Genomic DNA, 14707 nt, shown 5'->3' on the forward strand with positions numbered 1-14707 from the left:
CCATGACAGACTGAAGTTTTAGTTGGCCATTGAAAAAATTCAGAAATGGCAATCAAAATATAGATTTTTGACAGTTTTGGTGTGTAATGGTAATATCTAAAAACCAGACACTGGGAAACTAATCCCTACTTCAAATATATATATCATTTTCAGTTGTCTTAAATGTGGCAAATCTTGGCACCCTTTTTAAGTCGTATTTTAGGAGATGTATCATGTGTCGAACTAATTGCTGGGTTTTTTTCTTCTCTCTTGAAGTATAATTATGATTACAAGAAGTTATGATTACAACAAGTTATGATCCCAAAAAGAAATTCACACAAATAAAAAGAATGGTGGGTTGCTGTATCAATTACACTGTGAAGTGCTGTAAAGTATCAGTAGGTGAACCTTGAAAGATTAGGGAGTTTGGCTGAAATAAGCCCCCAAAACTTGAGCTGAATGACCAAGCTGAGCTGGCAATGCTGCATGATACTTGATACTTCCTGCTGCTTGCTGAACAGGATGGAAATGTTGTGCTGTTTATATGCTATAAAAGGCAATTTCAGCAATATTTTTTCTCTCTTCTGAGGGAGGTGCAGGAAGACCAAACTATTCTACAAAACAGTCATGATTAAGATCCAACAAAGTCAGTTAGATCAGGAAATACGGTGATTGCTGCTTTTCTTCAATGAACTCCACAGGATGACAGAGTTTTAACATTCTCTTTTAACCTGAGGCCAAACACATAGCACATTCCCAGAAAAATTCCAGTCAGAATATCTTCCATTCACAAATGTGTGGTCCTACAGCTCCACAATCCACAGAGAAACTAACGTTCCAGTCATACCATGTGCTGTAGCTCTTCAAAGAGGTCACCTGTACCAGCACTGGAACAGTGCTTACTTTTGTATATATTAAGGCTATATAAAGCAAGGAAGGAGGAACTTCACAGAGAATTACAAATTTGTCAGACTACATTTATCAATGAAAAGAACAAAGTTAATGAAAAGTGGTGCTCCTTAACTGTGCTAAGATTTTATGTAAATGAAGTTACTTTTCCCCTCATATAACAATATAGAATCATGCTGATAAGGAGGGTTGGGGAGTAGAAAAGACAATATAAGGCTTGTAGCAGTATCTGCCCAATTCTCAGCTCTGTAGCATCTGCAGAGTCCAATGCCGATTTGTAATTTATACCCAGGTTATACATTATAACCTACTGCTATAATGTAAGACAGTATCAGTCTCTGGTTCTCATTTGTACTGTTTCTATGCTTACCTGCAAGGGACCCTGTACAATACAACGTTACTTAGGAATGAAGATACATTATATTAAAAAACCTAACATAGAGTGTAACAAAAGTCTTGTTCAGTTCTAAAGAATGAATTCCAACAGTAAAACAAAATATAGACCCTTAGCTTATTTCTCCATCTGGTATAAAATACTATTTTCTTTTGAGGAAGAAAATGACTAAAGGTTCAGGCTGCTAACTACATTAGCACAAAACGTGCTGACAAGATTTTTGTATTTATGTGAAATGAATGTAACTGTTGATGCTTTATTTTCCTAAGCCTTAAACCTCTGCCTAATAGTAGACTTCTCTCCAGCCTAGAAGACACTAAGTTATTGGTTTCTGCCAGCTGGTATAAAGCACTGGCTTCCATCAGTGCCTACCTCCTTATCTCCTTGCTTCCCACAGGTTCAAAATGCAAGTGGAAATTGTGACAAGCATGCAAGTATCAGCATTAAAGTAATTTCTAATAGTAGTTTTATCATTAGGAAGGGCACCAATTTCTACAGGAAATCAAAACACAGTAAATCAGATTCTATTAATACCTCCCTTCTTAATACCACCTTTGGCAGTCTTGCAGATTACTCAGGGTTTAGGACAGTTACAATAGTGTCAAACCCTGACACTATTACTTGAACACTAACGATAACCTGGATTAACTACCATATAAGGAAGTAAACCCCATAGTTAAAGACAGTATTATTTAATGATTTCTACCAACATAATTAATTTGGGAAAACTTGTAGAAAGGTATAACGGCTCTTAGCTAAAACCTTTGGCCTAAGTCTGTCATCTCCTCTTCCTAAACATTCTACTAGTTCCTATTGGACTAATACAGCAAGGCACAGTTCTCTATTAAAAGAATTACTATTTCCAGGGTTCAGCAGGAACAATCTGGCTTCTTAAGACTTGAAAATCCTCAGCCCTACCCATGTGCCAAATCTCCCTTTTCTTATTTTTAACAATATCCCTTATTTCTGTTAACCAAGTTCTGTAAGAAGGATTATACTTATTTATTTATGAGGTATCATCCCTAAAGTAAAAAGCAACATAGGTTATTGTCTTGCTTTGATCTTATCTTCAAGGAACATTGAAGATTAAATTTTCCAAATTTGTTCTTATCTTCATGATCCTGAAGCACAGGAGGCAACTTTGATGGTTGACATTTTTAACTCTCAGTGTTAACCATATTAACAAAAAACTGTATAAAAGCCCGCAGCAAGAGATGCATGAACTCCTACCACCTACAGCTGCCTTCCCAAAACAGGAGGCTGTTTCAAACAGCAGTCATGTCATTTAACCCTTTAAATCCCTAATGCTTACCTTAACACTAACTTTATTCCTTACACAGGCCTAGAAGTTTTAACCTCTCACATTGGTGTTTCCGGTAGCAATTCCTATTAGTGCACATTCAGTTTAAAAATTTAAGGATGTTTTCACCAGAAACTCTAGGAATTCAACCTTCAGTATAAGTACAGCAACAAATATGCATCCAATTTGTAGCCGCATCTCAGCCCTGCACAATGCAGCTGTCACTCCAGCTTTGCCTATGTCATTCTCAGTACACTCTCCACAAGGAAAAAAAGTTGGTAATGCTAATGTTCCTGTAGTCTTTTGGTACCTTAGCTAATGAGTACTGAACTACGCTGTTTCGTTCTTTTACTATCCTCTGCCCTCCCTAATTCCTGGGAATCTGAAAGAATCAATGCGTCATTCCCTAGCCCAAAGAGTTTGTTGAGGGACAGAGAAAGCCTTGGTTTCATCCTTCAAAACCTGTGATAATGGAACTGGGAGAGTTCAGTGAAGCTTCAGGCTATGATTGGTAGTAGCAAGAAGATGGAATCATGGGAAGTCATTATTTTGTCTATGTGCATGCATTCAAATATTTCTCTCCCTTTAAAAGTACAGAAAGAAGCTGATTAGCATTTCACCTAGCAGAGATTATTCCACTAATCTCCATTGCTAAGATGTCTTTTTTTTACGAGGGTTCACTTCCCCAAATTTCTTCCCAACATTAATCACATAACACAAAACTCTCAGAAAACATACATCTGCACCAGAAAAGAGACTAGGATGAAATATCTACCTACCTAAATCAAAAGAAATAAAGTAATAGAGAAGGCAGTGGATGATGACTTAAGGCAGACATTTATTTTGCAATATTCACTTATGTGCTGTGAACAGAATTGGAAAGGGCATCAATGTCTGTGTGAAGCTAGAAACTAAAAGTCAAGATCCCTGAGATACATGGAAACCAACAATAAAAGCATATTCTTCCTTACAGTGCACTACTTATTCCCAATTAAATGACTCCTTTATATACAGAGAGAGGTCTCTTGCTTTTGGTGATGTCAAGGAATATGCTGGGAAAAACACAGTATGATTGCAAGAGAGGCAAAGAAAACCGTATTTTCACTTATATTTCATTACAGTGCCTATAGTCTGAAGCACGTGAGAGTGCTGCTGCTGTGAGTTTCTTGTAACCTACAGTGGTCCAAGGAAACATATTCTCTTCTCCATAGTTCCTAACCCCTCCCCCTCTCTGCCCCAAAATACAACAATGACCCATCTGTGCACATACAAGAGAGCAATTCCTAATATTTAAACACGGGCTAATCTGCCAACGTTGATGTATCAGGGACAGAACATAATGAATGTCACAGTGCTTAGTCTTTCTTTTCACTAAAACTGTCTTGAAGAGTAATGAGGAACAAAAAGGTCGACAGAAAGAAACCACTGTGGATCACAGCTGATTCAAAAAATAACATTTTTTTCTGCTTTTCTTTGAAAAAAATTTCACATTTTAACCCTCTTTCAGATTCAAGAAAGAACATATTTCTCCTGACATTACATCTAAGGGTTGAAAATTTCTAACAAAAATCTTTGAAGAATAATTTTATGGCACTCAAAGCTTATCCATGCTCTGAATCATTATCTATTCTTTGGCATATTTTCATGGCACCTAGGCTGCAATTACTTCACTCTAGAACATCATCATTGCAATTAAGAAGGTTAAAAGCAGTAACTAACAAAATAAGTTAAATGTAAATAATTTAATTGTAAATAAATAGTCCTTAAATACTGAATTTGACAGGCTGCAAGATGTGAATCTTCATCTAAATGGCATGTAACTTCTCTCTCGTAACTGTTGAATTTGATGGCAATTTCTTAAATGTCTGTGTGGCTTGATATGCCAGCATGCAAAAATAACTGAGCTAGCTCTAAATTAATGTGGTCACTGCGCTAGAATTAATATAGAATTATACAGAATTGTATATTAATATAACATGTTACCTCACCTGGCTTAAAACTTTGCATTTTTTCTTATTTGTTCTGCTTCAGATTGATGTAGGACCACAAAAATCAGTGGGCATTCTTCCACAGACACTTTGGGAGATGAACCACATACCCTAAAGTTTAAATAATGGTAAAGGCACTGTGTAAAATTAGTATTCTCTACACTCTGAGAATACTTGTTCTTTTTCACCACTGTCCAAAATACTTCCATTTCTTCCCTTGGGCAGAGACAGAGTTTTTCCTTTTTACTGGGATACAGTATAGCTGTACTCATTTAGGCCAACAGGAAGGCTCAAAAAAAAAAAAAAAGTCAGAGAAGCAATGTGTGATAAGAGAATGGAAGTAGCAAGAATGATGGTGACAGAAAAAGATGTGTGATTTACAAGCATGAAGAGGAAACTTGAAACTTTAGAGCATATGAGATTTTCCAGTGACAAAGTATTGAGTAAAAACAATTGCCATTGGGACTACCTACTGACATGGTAATGAAGGAGGCTGAAGCATCCAGTTAACTTGATCTGTTTTAGACAGAATCTAGTAAATGACAGAACAACACAGACTGGCAGAGAAACAGTAATGGTACTGACTTTTGGGGACCTGTACGTAGTTAGAGTATAAGATAACTGTAAAACCAGATGAAATATTCTATAAGCAGCTGGGGGTAGTCTCACAATTGCTGGGGAGATGCCTTAGTGAACAGGGTGCCACTGGGCTAAATGGTTGATGATCTTAGAGGTCTTTTCCAACATTAATGATTCTATGAATAAGTTTTTGTACAGAAAAGTGGGATTCATATGGCATTTGGTGCTCCACAGCTGTACTGCAGGTAACTACCTGAGCTGCCTGAACAACCTTGTGTATCTCTTCACTCATGTGAATGGCACCCAATGCACAGCACTTAAGGGAGCTCAGATGTGATGGATCTCAGTCCCCTCAGTTGCAAATCTAATGATAATTATACCCACTGTTTCAGAAAACCAAGGACAGAAAGAACTAGTTATATTACTACAGTGCAGCAAAAATAAGCTATTGTAGGAAAGGACAATAAATTTCTGAAGTATTCTTTGACATATAAAAGAACATGTATTTTGATAAGCCATAGGCTTATTAATTGCTGTAAGGCATTAAAGATCTCAGTGAAGGCAAATTTTTAAAAATCTATATACATTTCTACTAAAATGTGACCATGGTTTTCCCTCATTTTTCAGAGGAGCCAGAGCAGAATCTGATCCCAACGGAGGATCTTGACTGGACACACCACCTACCTACGGGCCGGTCCCCGTAACCGACTGCTGCACAGGTGGGGCAGGACAGGAGCGCGAACGGGAGGTTTCACGGGGAGGAGCCGTGACACCTGGCTCCCCGGGCTGCAGGGTGTGGTGAGGCGGGGAACGGGGCGCCTGTTTAGTGGCGGGCTTTTCCTTCACCATCCCGCTCCTTTCTTTCTTACAATGGCCTTGGAGCGAAGCTCCCGGAGGTTCCTCAAGGGTGTGTGAGAACAAACTGCGCCTCAGAGGGGTGTGAGGGGGAACGGGCCGCCGGGGCCGGACCTGCCGCCGCACCGACGCCACCGGGCAGTTTAGGGGACCCTGAAGGGCCACCCGGCAGAGGCTTCACCTCAGCGCCCCGGCTCCTCTCACGCACATTCCTCCCCTCAAACTTGCCCTGCCTCGCTCCCTCCCAGCCGCCGTCCCCCTCCCCTTGCTTCCCGCGTCCCCCCAGTGTCGCCCCCGGCCCGTCCCTCCCTCTCCCCCTCCGGTCCCCGCTCCGCGCCCCCCGCCCTCGCTCCGCGGGGCGCCGCGGCCGCCTCTGCGCATGCCCGGGGCCAGGGGCCCGCGCTGTGCCGGGGCGGGGGGCGGCGGTGCCCCAGGGACGGGACACTCCGGCTGTGCCCCAGGGACGCTCCCGCCCCGCCGGCCCCGCTCCCCGAGCGTCTCCGGCAGGGCCGCTCTCCGCCGCCGCGGGGGCCGCCGGTGCCCGCGGAGCGGCCGGTGTGCCGCCGCCGAGGCGGAGGGCGGTGCTGTGGGCGGCCGGGGGAGCCCCGCGATTGGCCTCCGCCCGGCGGCTGGCGTGTCAGTCGGGCTCCAGGGGTGGCCCTGGGAGCCGCTCGCCCAGCCCTCTGACGGGATGAAGCCTTTAGGGGGATGCGGCGCTCTTTGCATTTTGATTAAAGCCCCTCAGCTCCCCTCAGTCTGAAGGCAGGGCACCGGGGAGGACGGGTCGGAGGGGCCTGTGCGAGGCCGGGCAGAGCGTGAGCGGGGCGAGACAGAGAAAATCCCTCTCGGTTTATCACGTATGGCTCTATAGGAGAAATCATCTCTGGGAATATAGTGGAAAGGACGGAGCTGGTATAAACTGAAGGCGCCCGTGTTTAAGTCACACTTGTGGGTGCCCAGCATGGAGATGCAGAGAAGGTCCACAAGGTGGAAAACGAGAAGGTGGCCCTGGGACTCGGCTGTAACCGTGCTCATCACCTTCGCTATCCTTCTCCGGACTGCAGAGGTCAGAGGAGGTAAGAAAGCAAAGGGGAGCCAGGGAGTCCAGTCGCCTCTCTCTCCTCCTCGGGGAGAGGACCCAGGGCACGGCTGGGGCCGCGTTTCAGAGGAAACCTGTCAGAGCGGCTCCCGGTGCTGGGGAGGCGAGAGCGCACGAAGGCGCTTGGGGCCAGCGCGGGGACCCGCTGGGAGCCCCCGGCGGCGCGGTGGGGGTGCGTCCCTCCCAGGTGCCGCGGCGGGATGGCTCCCGTTCAGCCGCAGCCTTAAACTTTGTATGTGGTTTTAATGAGGTAAAGGGGATGCACATTGGCGGGGCGGGAAGATGAAAGAAGTAGTTGTTGAACAGAGCGACTTATCCTTTTCTAGCACTGGACTCTGTTTTGTGGAGTGTGCGTCCGATTTTCAGTGTTGTTGAACTGCTCCAGTTCACCAAGTTGTGACTGAAATGGAACGACAAGTATCTGCCTTCTCCTCAGAGGGGCGATGAAAGGGAAAGTTGGGGGTGGGGGTGGAAGCTCTGTGCTCTGGCTTTCTCCATTCTCCGCTCTGTTATTTTTCCTTTTGGAATGGTTTTCAGTGGGCAAAAAGTTTTCCAGGACGCAAGGGTGGGAGACGATATATTTGAAGGGGCCCTTTGCCAGCCGATGCGGAGGGCAGCCCCTGGGGCAGCGGCGCCCCGCAGGTGGAGATGCCCGGGGCAGCTCGATGGGCTCAGCCTGACGGTCGCTGGGCTCCACACGGGCGGTGTCAGCGCCGGCGCGCCGTGCCCAGCCTACTCCCCACTTTGCAGCCTCCCCGGGCTATCGAGTGGTCCCTTAGGTGTCCGTGGACCTGGTGGGCAGGGTGCGGCCCGCGGGGGACTTGTAGTGGGAACAAGAGCCAGGCAGCAGCGCAGCAGCCTCAGCAGAAAGGAATCGCCGCCCCCTCCCCCGCACCACTCCTCGCGTCCTCCGCACTTCTCCCCTCCGCACCGCTCCCCGGCACGGCTCAGCCCCAGGCCCCCGGCCCATCTGGGCTTTCAGAGCTGTGCTCGCACGTTCGCGGAGCTGCAGTGTGTAGTCTCTGGTGGCGGGAGAGCTTTCCTCTCCTCCCGAGGGTGAAAACGCTGCTCCTTCCTCCATCCCTCTCTCCCTCCCTCCCACCGGAGCCCGCAGTCGCATCTGAGGGCCAGTCTGGCTGGGATGGAGATTTTTATTTTGCTGTGGGGCTTAACTCTCTGGAATGAAAGGTTTATTTTTTACACATTTATTATTTTAACGAGGTCCTTCTCGATCTGAATTCCCACTTTCCGAATCAACAGGCGTCCTAGAGGGAGCAGGGAAAGGTGACCAGTTTCCATTCAAGCCTTTATACCTGGGCACAACCTTGACGGTGTCAGATCAATCAGGGCTCCTGCCCCCTGCTGGCCCCGCTTCTGACAGGGACTGCAAGGGGTCAGATTTCATTCCTATTGCAATTCCACGGACTCGGTGGAATTACACCAAGAGTGAATTAACCTCGCAGAGCTTCAAGGATTCGGCTACTCGTTACTATGTCTGAACTAAATTTCTTCAAGAAGTGATACTGTCCTCAAAGGCACGATCGATTTCTTATGACACTTTTCATAGTAAAACTGACTAAATTAGGTAGGATTTATGTAGATTATGTTTACATAGTGGGTTGGATGCAAATGACAAGGTAAAAGAAAACCTAAATCCAAACAGCCCAGCAAAAATCAACAGAAATTATGTGGTACTTACTGAAGTATATTCAGCAACATTAGGCAGACTAATTTGGTTTTGGTAACTTTATTAAAAACTTGAAAATCTTTTCTTCTAGTCTCCTGCATAAAGGACACTTCAGAAACTTAAAACTACAGGCTTCTTGTGTTTGTAGAAGCATTCTGAAAAGAACTTGGTTCTTGAACTTTTCTGAAATACAGTATGCTATTTGCTTAGAAACTACAGGGAGCTGTGTGTTTAGGGCTTGATCTGTTATTGAAGTCAGTATGAGTTTTTCCATTGACTGCAGAGGGAGTAGAATTTGACCTAATTTCTCTAACAGAGTACAAGGGAGGTATTTCTGAATCATCTTTTATGCATTCTAATCTTATTTAAAGTAGTTAAAAGATAACATAGGACATAATGACTCATATTTGGAAATAGGAGAGGAAAAATAACAAGGAATAAAATCAAATAGCATACTACAGCAAGTAAACAATATGACTAAATGAAGATGCTGGATAAAATATGAATGCTGGGCAAAATATGAATTGCCCTTATAAACGCTTTTAAATCCTATATTCTTCAATTTTGTTTTCATAAACTACCTCTATGAAAAGAAAATTAGCTTTATATGAATACATCATGTAATCATATAGCAGTGACTTCTTTTTAAGGCAACAAAAACCATTCCATGTAGACAAACCTGAACAAATTCCTAAAATTCATGACTTTTTCCAAGTTTCTTTATTTAACACACACACGCGCGCGCGCACACACACACTCACACAAAGAGGGAAGTATGAGGTGTCTTTCATAGAAGTAAGAAATGGTGTGTGAGGGTGTGTTTGGGCTTTTGAGTTATTTCTTCTTTAGACAGAAAAAGTTACAGAAGTGAGAATAAACTGAATGGGAAAAGCAGTGACTCATATTTGGTCAGCTCAGTGCCCACCAGCTCTTAACCAGCTCTTTTTAGAAAATATTTTTGCTTTAAGACTTGGCTAAAGCAAACAAAATTCAGTATTTTAAAAGACATACTTTGATTTCCTTTCCCCTTCCTTACCTTTAATACTAAATCTGTTGGTAATGTGTTTGGAATGAATAAACTCATTTAGTTGAAATGGCATGGCTTCAACACTATAAATTTTTTCTAAGAGCTTGACATCAATGCACTATTGTGATGCTGATTTAAATTTCATGGGCGAGAAATGAAAAATCAGTCTTTTTATTATTTATAAGTTTTTCCAAGCAAATGGAAATCCAGCTCTTAATCTGAGTAAAAAAAAGATTTAAGAAGCCTTACTGAAAATGAGGCTATGAAGATATATATGGGAAACACACTTTGGACCTTCTATGTAAGTGACAAGCAGATTTGTTTCTAATATAGGATAGATACTTCTTACTGTCCTGTTAGACAATACAAAGGTTCCTTGTGCTTCCCTCACCCAGGCTTGGAAACTAGTGGGAGTTCTGGGTGCAGAAGGAATGCAGAACTGGGCCAATTAGTGATGGCAAAAGGAGAGTCTTCTTTGTGGATGCTCACTTAACACTGTTGCTTATGTGTAATTGCTTAGTAAGTTACACTGTAATTGCTTAGTAAGGAAGATATGGATCTGTTTCTTGAATGTATCCAGCTGGTCTAAACCTGTACAAAATGAAGTTTTAAACTAGAAAAGTATAAATTTCTTCTCAGAACTGTTAGTGATGTAAAGCACTTCTGATTTTAACTGATCAATTCACTTTGAAGATTGAAAAAGAACACAAACATTTAAATTATTCCTTTATTTCTTGGTGAAATTGTCTTGTGTGTTAGTTTGTGTGGGTTTGTAATATTAATATTCACAAAGTCAGCAAAAATGAATAAATCAAAGAGTGACATTACTAGATGCAGCTAGTGGTCCTAGCTGAAGTTTTTTCCGAGTCCCAAGGATCAGCAGGTGAAATGGTCCAATCTTCCCAGGGTAGTTTGAGAGAGATGTGCATGTATACATCTGGTTTGCTATATAATTTAGATTTCTTAATTGTTTATAAGTTAAAATAATTATTTCAAGTGCAACAGCAGACATCAAACAGAAAAATGACTGGTATGTGGTGTTAATTTTCTAGAGCGTGTGTCTTTGCATTTAATTTAGGAGCCTCCACAAGGATCCAAGAAAGGACTATTTGGGCTGCAGGAAATTGTCTTTTTTCTAGCTCTGCGGAAAAGAAGTTTCTCAACTTCATTTTTGTGTATATCTTAACAAATGTAACTGTATATAAGTGCATATAGAACACCCACAAATACTCAGTGGTTTTGGCTTGAAATAATCTCTGACACCTATACTTGGAATGACAGTAGGAAAAAAAATCTTTGATAGAAAACATTTCCTGGTGCTATCTTTTGTTCTGATTAGTAGAAAAAAAAAAAAACACACCAAAACCAACCCACCCCCAGCCCCCTGTTGCTTGTAAATTTGGTGTCTGCAGCAGTTGTAAAATGTAGGAAAGAGGCTGTCATACTAATTTTTACAATTGTCATGCCTAAACTTACTTGATGTTCTCCAAGTACAACCCTTAATACTAACATAGTTGCAGCACACTAAAGGAGCCATAACATTACTACTGATGTGAAGTTATACCTAAAACAGACTGGAGCAATTATGTCTTTCCCGGATTTGTTTTGTACAGTGGCAAACAGTAGGGTTTCCATCTGCCAGCAAGATTAAGAAGTTGCTTTTCTTTTCTCTGTGGAGCACTCTGCTTCTTTTCAGAAGAAATCCTCCTAGCATTGGTTAATTTATCATTGTTCTGAATATTTGTTGATAATAGGGGGGAATAAATTAAGCAGAGCTTGGGAGAAATCTCTAATGTTCTAAGAATGTGAAGTCTCATGCAGTGATAAAGATTTGCCCTCTGGATGGACACAATAGAGAGCAGTGGCTTAAAAGGAATTAGGTTAACACACATGCCTGTTGCAAGGGCTTATAACTGTTCTACTCGGTATTAAATACCAAGTTTACAGACTGTAAATGTAAGGATTAATTGTTGACCCGGTTATTGCAATAGTAGTAGAATCTGGGAAAACTTAAATTCCTTTTAGCACATTAGCACACATAAGGGGTTGTAAAACCTTTGAATTTCAGGTCTGGGACTTCACTGTGTGTCAAAGTGTTAACGCACACAGTGTGTGAGACAGAAGGGATTTGGCAGAGCTCATATTATGGAAGTGAAGTGTTTTCTGCAAACCAAACTGAAAGATGTATTATAATAGATGGTTTAAAAAAACAAAGATCCCAATCCTGCTATATATAATGTCAGTGGCAGCTAAGCTTTATCTGTAATACAAATTAACTTAGTTGTGAGTCAAATTATGGTCACATTGTGAAAGTATTGCTGTAGAATAAGTGTTACCTACTCTGTTGCTTAGCTGTGTATCGTAGTAATCAAGCATTCATAGTTTATAAAAAAAATAAGTTCAGGATTTTACAACCTTGCTGTCTGCTTAAGAGGAATTCCTGCTAATATTAGTAGAATAGAGAACTGAGTCTGATTTCCTTGCCTTGCTCTCATAAGAGAGAGAATACCTTTGACATCAGTGAAAGTATGGTGGACGCTTTCAGTCGTATGAGTTGTTTCTCTATAAAATTAAATAGGATTATTTTAAATGGCACCATTTCTAAATCTCGTCCTTAGCTGTATTCTGTGCTTAAAGCTGAAAAACATACAAATGTTCCACATTTGAAAACTCCCATTTATTAGAAGATACTTATGAAGTGTTATTTGGGTTATTTCTGAATAAATACCTTGATAACAAATCTTTTAAGTGGTGGGCTAAGTTTCTTTCATGTTTAATTGCTGAGGGAACACCTTGTCTCTTCTGTAGCAGGGACCATTTTTTAGACTTTTTTTTTTTTGATAAGGCAATAGAAACTGGATACCTCAAGAATGTAATACTTGTTTTGCTGATTTTCACAGTTGAAAGTACCGTGTCTACTGTCTGTACAGAAAGAACTTTTTGAATCTTTAGCAGAGACCTCAAAATAGTTAGGCACTTGGACTGCAGTCCTGATAGATTTTGCTGTGGTGCTAAATAAGAACAGCTCCACAGAAATATGGAGACAGCTGTTAAAGTATTGTAAACCCATGGATCAGTACAGGTCTGCACCAGATGATGAACTAGCCCAATCTTCTGAGGTAACAGGTGAAATCTTTTATGGAATCAGCATCAGGTCTTGAGTGCTTGATTGCAGTCAATGTTGCTGAACAAGTGATAAAAGTACAACCTATCTAGCCTCAAAGAAGGTTTTGGGAATAAAAAAGTCGCATTTTATGGTAAAATACATAAAACAAATATGATAAAAAGTCTCAGAATCTAGGTTGCACTCCAGAATTATGCAGTCTAACAAAACCTAGAAATATTCTTTTTTTTGCTGAATATTTCCAGTAAATAAATCAGCCTGCGAGCTAAAGTTGTTAAAGATCTGAGCCTGTAGCTGAATATAGATGAGTTTTCCACTGTTTTTAGTATGAGATTTGAGTGAGGGTTTTTGTGGTTTTTTGTTTTTTTAGAGGGGTTTGTTCATTTGTTTGTTTGTTATTGGTTTGGGCTTTTTTGTTTAGTTGGTAGGTTGGTTGGGTGTTTTTTACTTTATGAGTGTTAGAGATTGGTCATTAAAAGGAGCTATAGTTAGTAGTTGGTGAGTATCAAAATTGCATCCCATATATACCTAAACTTTGAAATACTATAATGTATTCAGTAGATTTGGCAGCATAAGAAGTCAATGAAAAATTTCCAAATAACTGGTATGGAAACAGAAGTAGCCAATTCTGAACAATTTCACACAAGCTTCTGTTGGTGAAATAGTCAATCCTAGGCCATTGAAAGCATTCCTATATGCATCTGGATAATCTCTAGTTCTCATAATCATTAAATATGAAAGCACTGCAATTACACCTTCTTCTAAAAATGTCACCAGTCAAGATCCCAATTACATAATTAATCTAAAAGCTAACGTAGGAAAATTCTTAACAGGTAAAACAACCTTAAAGTATGTCTCTAGAAATATATATAAGGGCAACATACATTTGGTTAATCTCATAAATTTGTATTCAGTTTCCTTAAAAAAAGCCCAGCTTGATTTTCAGGAGCACTGTGTAATTACTTTAGGCAACTCAATTGGTTTCATTTTTGTACCTTGAAGATGCTCTGTAACTCACTTCTGCAGCCCATAAAACAGAGTTCATTTTATCCAGCTCTGTGAAGTCCTTTGGTTAACATCTATGAAAAATGTTGGAACCTTCACAAAGGACACTGCAGAACCGATGCGTTTGATGCTTCCTCCCAGAGCAGTCTTCTGTTACATGTCAGTGGAGTTGGGATTCTCAGACTGGCAGGCCCAAAACCATGTGAGGAAGGGCAGCTCTGTCCAGGGCTAGCCAGTAGGAAATGCTGAGGACAGAAGTGTCTGATCCTTTTCTAGTGCTTAGACACCTATGGCCAAACTGCAGGGAATCGTTGCTTGGGATACAGAGACTGGAGTCTGCAGTGGGAAGGTAATAGAGTCCTTTCTAAGAACTGGGAAGCTCAGTGAAGCATTTGGGCATAACGTGCCTTTGAATTCCTGCTTTTGGATGTTTACTTCTGTATTAATGCTCACCAGATGAAGAACACAGTAAAACAATAAGTAGAGATAATAATAATTCTGTGTATTTGTGGTTTTAAAAGATATCCATCGTAAGTGCCCACAATAAGTAAAAAGTCTAAGGGTAAAAACAGAAACAGAAATATTCTTACCACATTAGAAATAGCACAGATTTCTAGTAATAGATGGGCCTTGTCTTGTATCCTACAGGTCAACAAGCTAGCAGTTTAACAAATCCAGGTTCTAATGCTGCTGGTAAAGACCTCTATATTCATTAAGCTTTGGACTATTTAATGAGTGTCATAAACCTTCATCATAGCAGT

At 41.4% G+C, this 14707-nt stretch overlaps 1 protein-coding gene across 2 annotated transcripts in view; it reads left to right on the forward strand.

The window, feature by feature from the left end:
• The first annotated feature begins 6541 nt into the window (after positions 1 to 6541).
• COL11A1 (collagen type XI alpha 1 chain) overlaps positions 6542 to 14707 on the forward strand; it is a 133627-nt gene continuing 125461 nt past the window's right edge. The window contains exon 1 of one of the 2 annotated variants that reach the window (XM_064664571.1): positions 6542 to 7080. In XM_064664571.1, the coding sequence (XP_064520641.1) occupies positions 6966 to 7080 (115 nt within the window). In that variant the 5' untranslated portion in view covers positions 6542 to 6965. The remainder of the gene's footprint in view (positions 7081 to 14707) is intronic. The other variant, XM_064664572.1, reaches the window with a different exon arrangement.

Source organism: Pseudopipra pipra, chromosome 9, assembly GCF_036250125.1.
Source record: "Pseudopipra pipra isolate bDixPip1 chromosome 9, bDixPip1.hap1, whole genome shotgun sequence".
Taxonomy (NCBI): domain Eukaryota; kingdom Metazoa; phylum Chordata; class Aves; order Passeriformes; family Pipridae; genus Pseudopipra; species Pseudopipra pipra.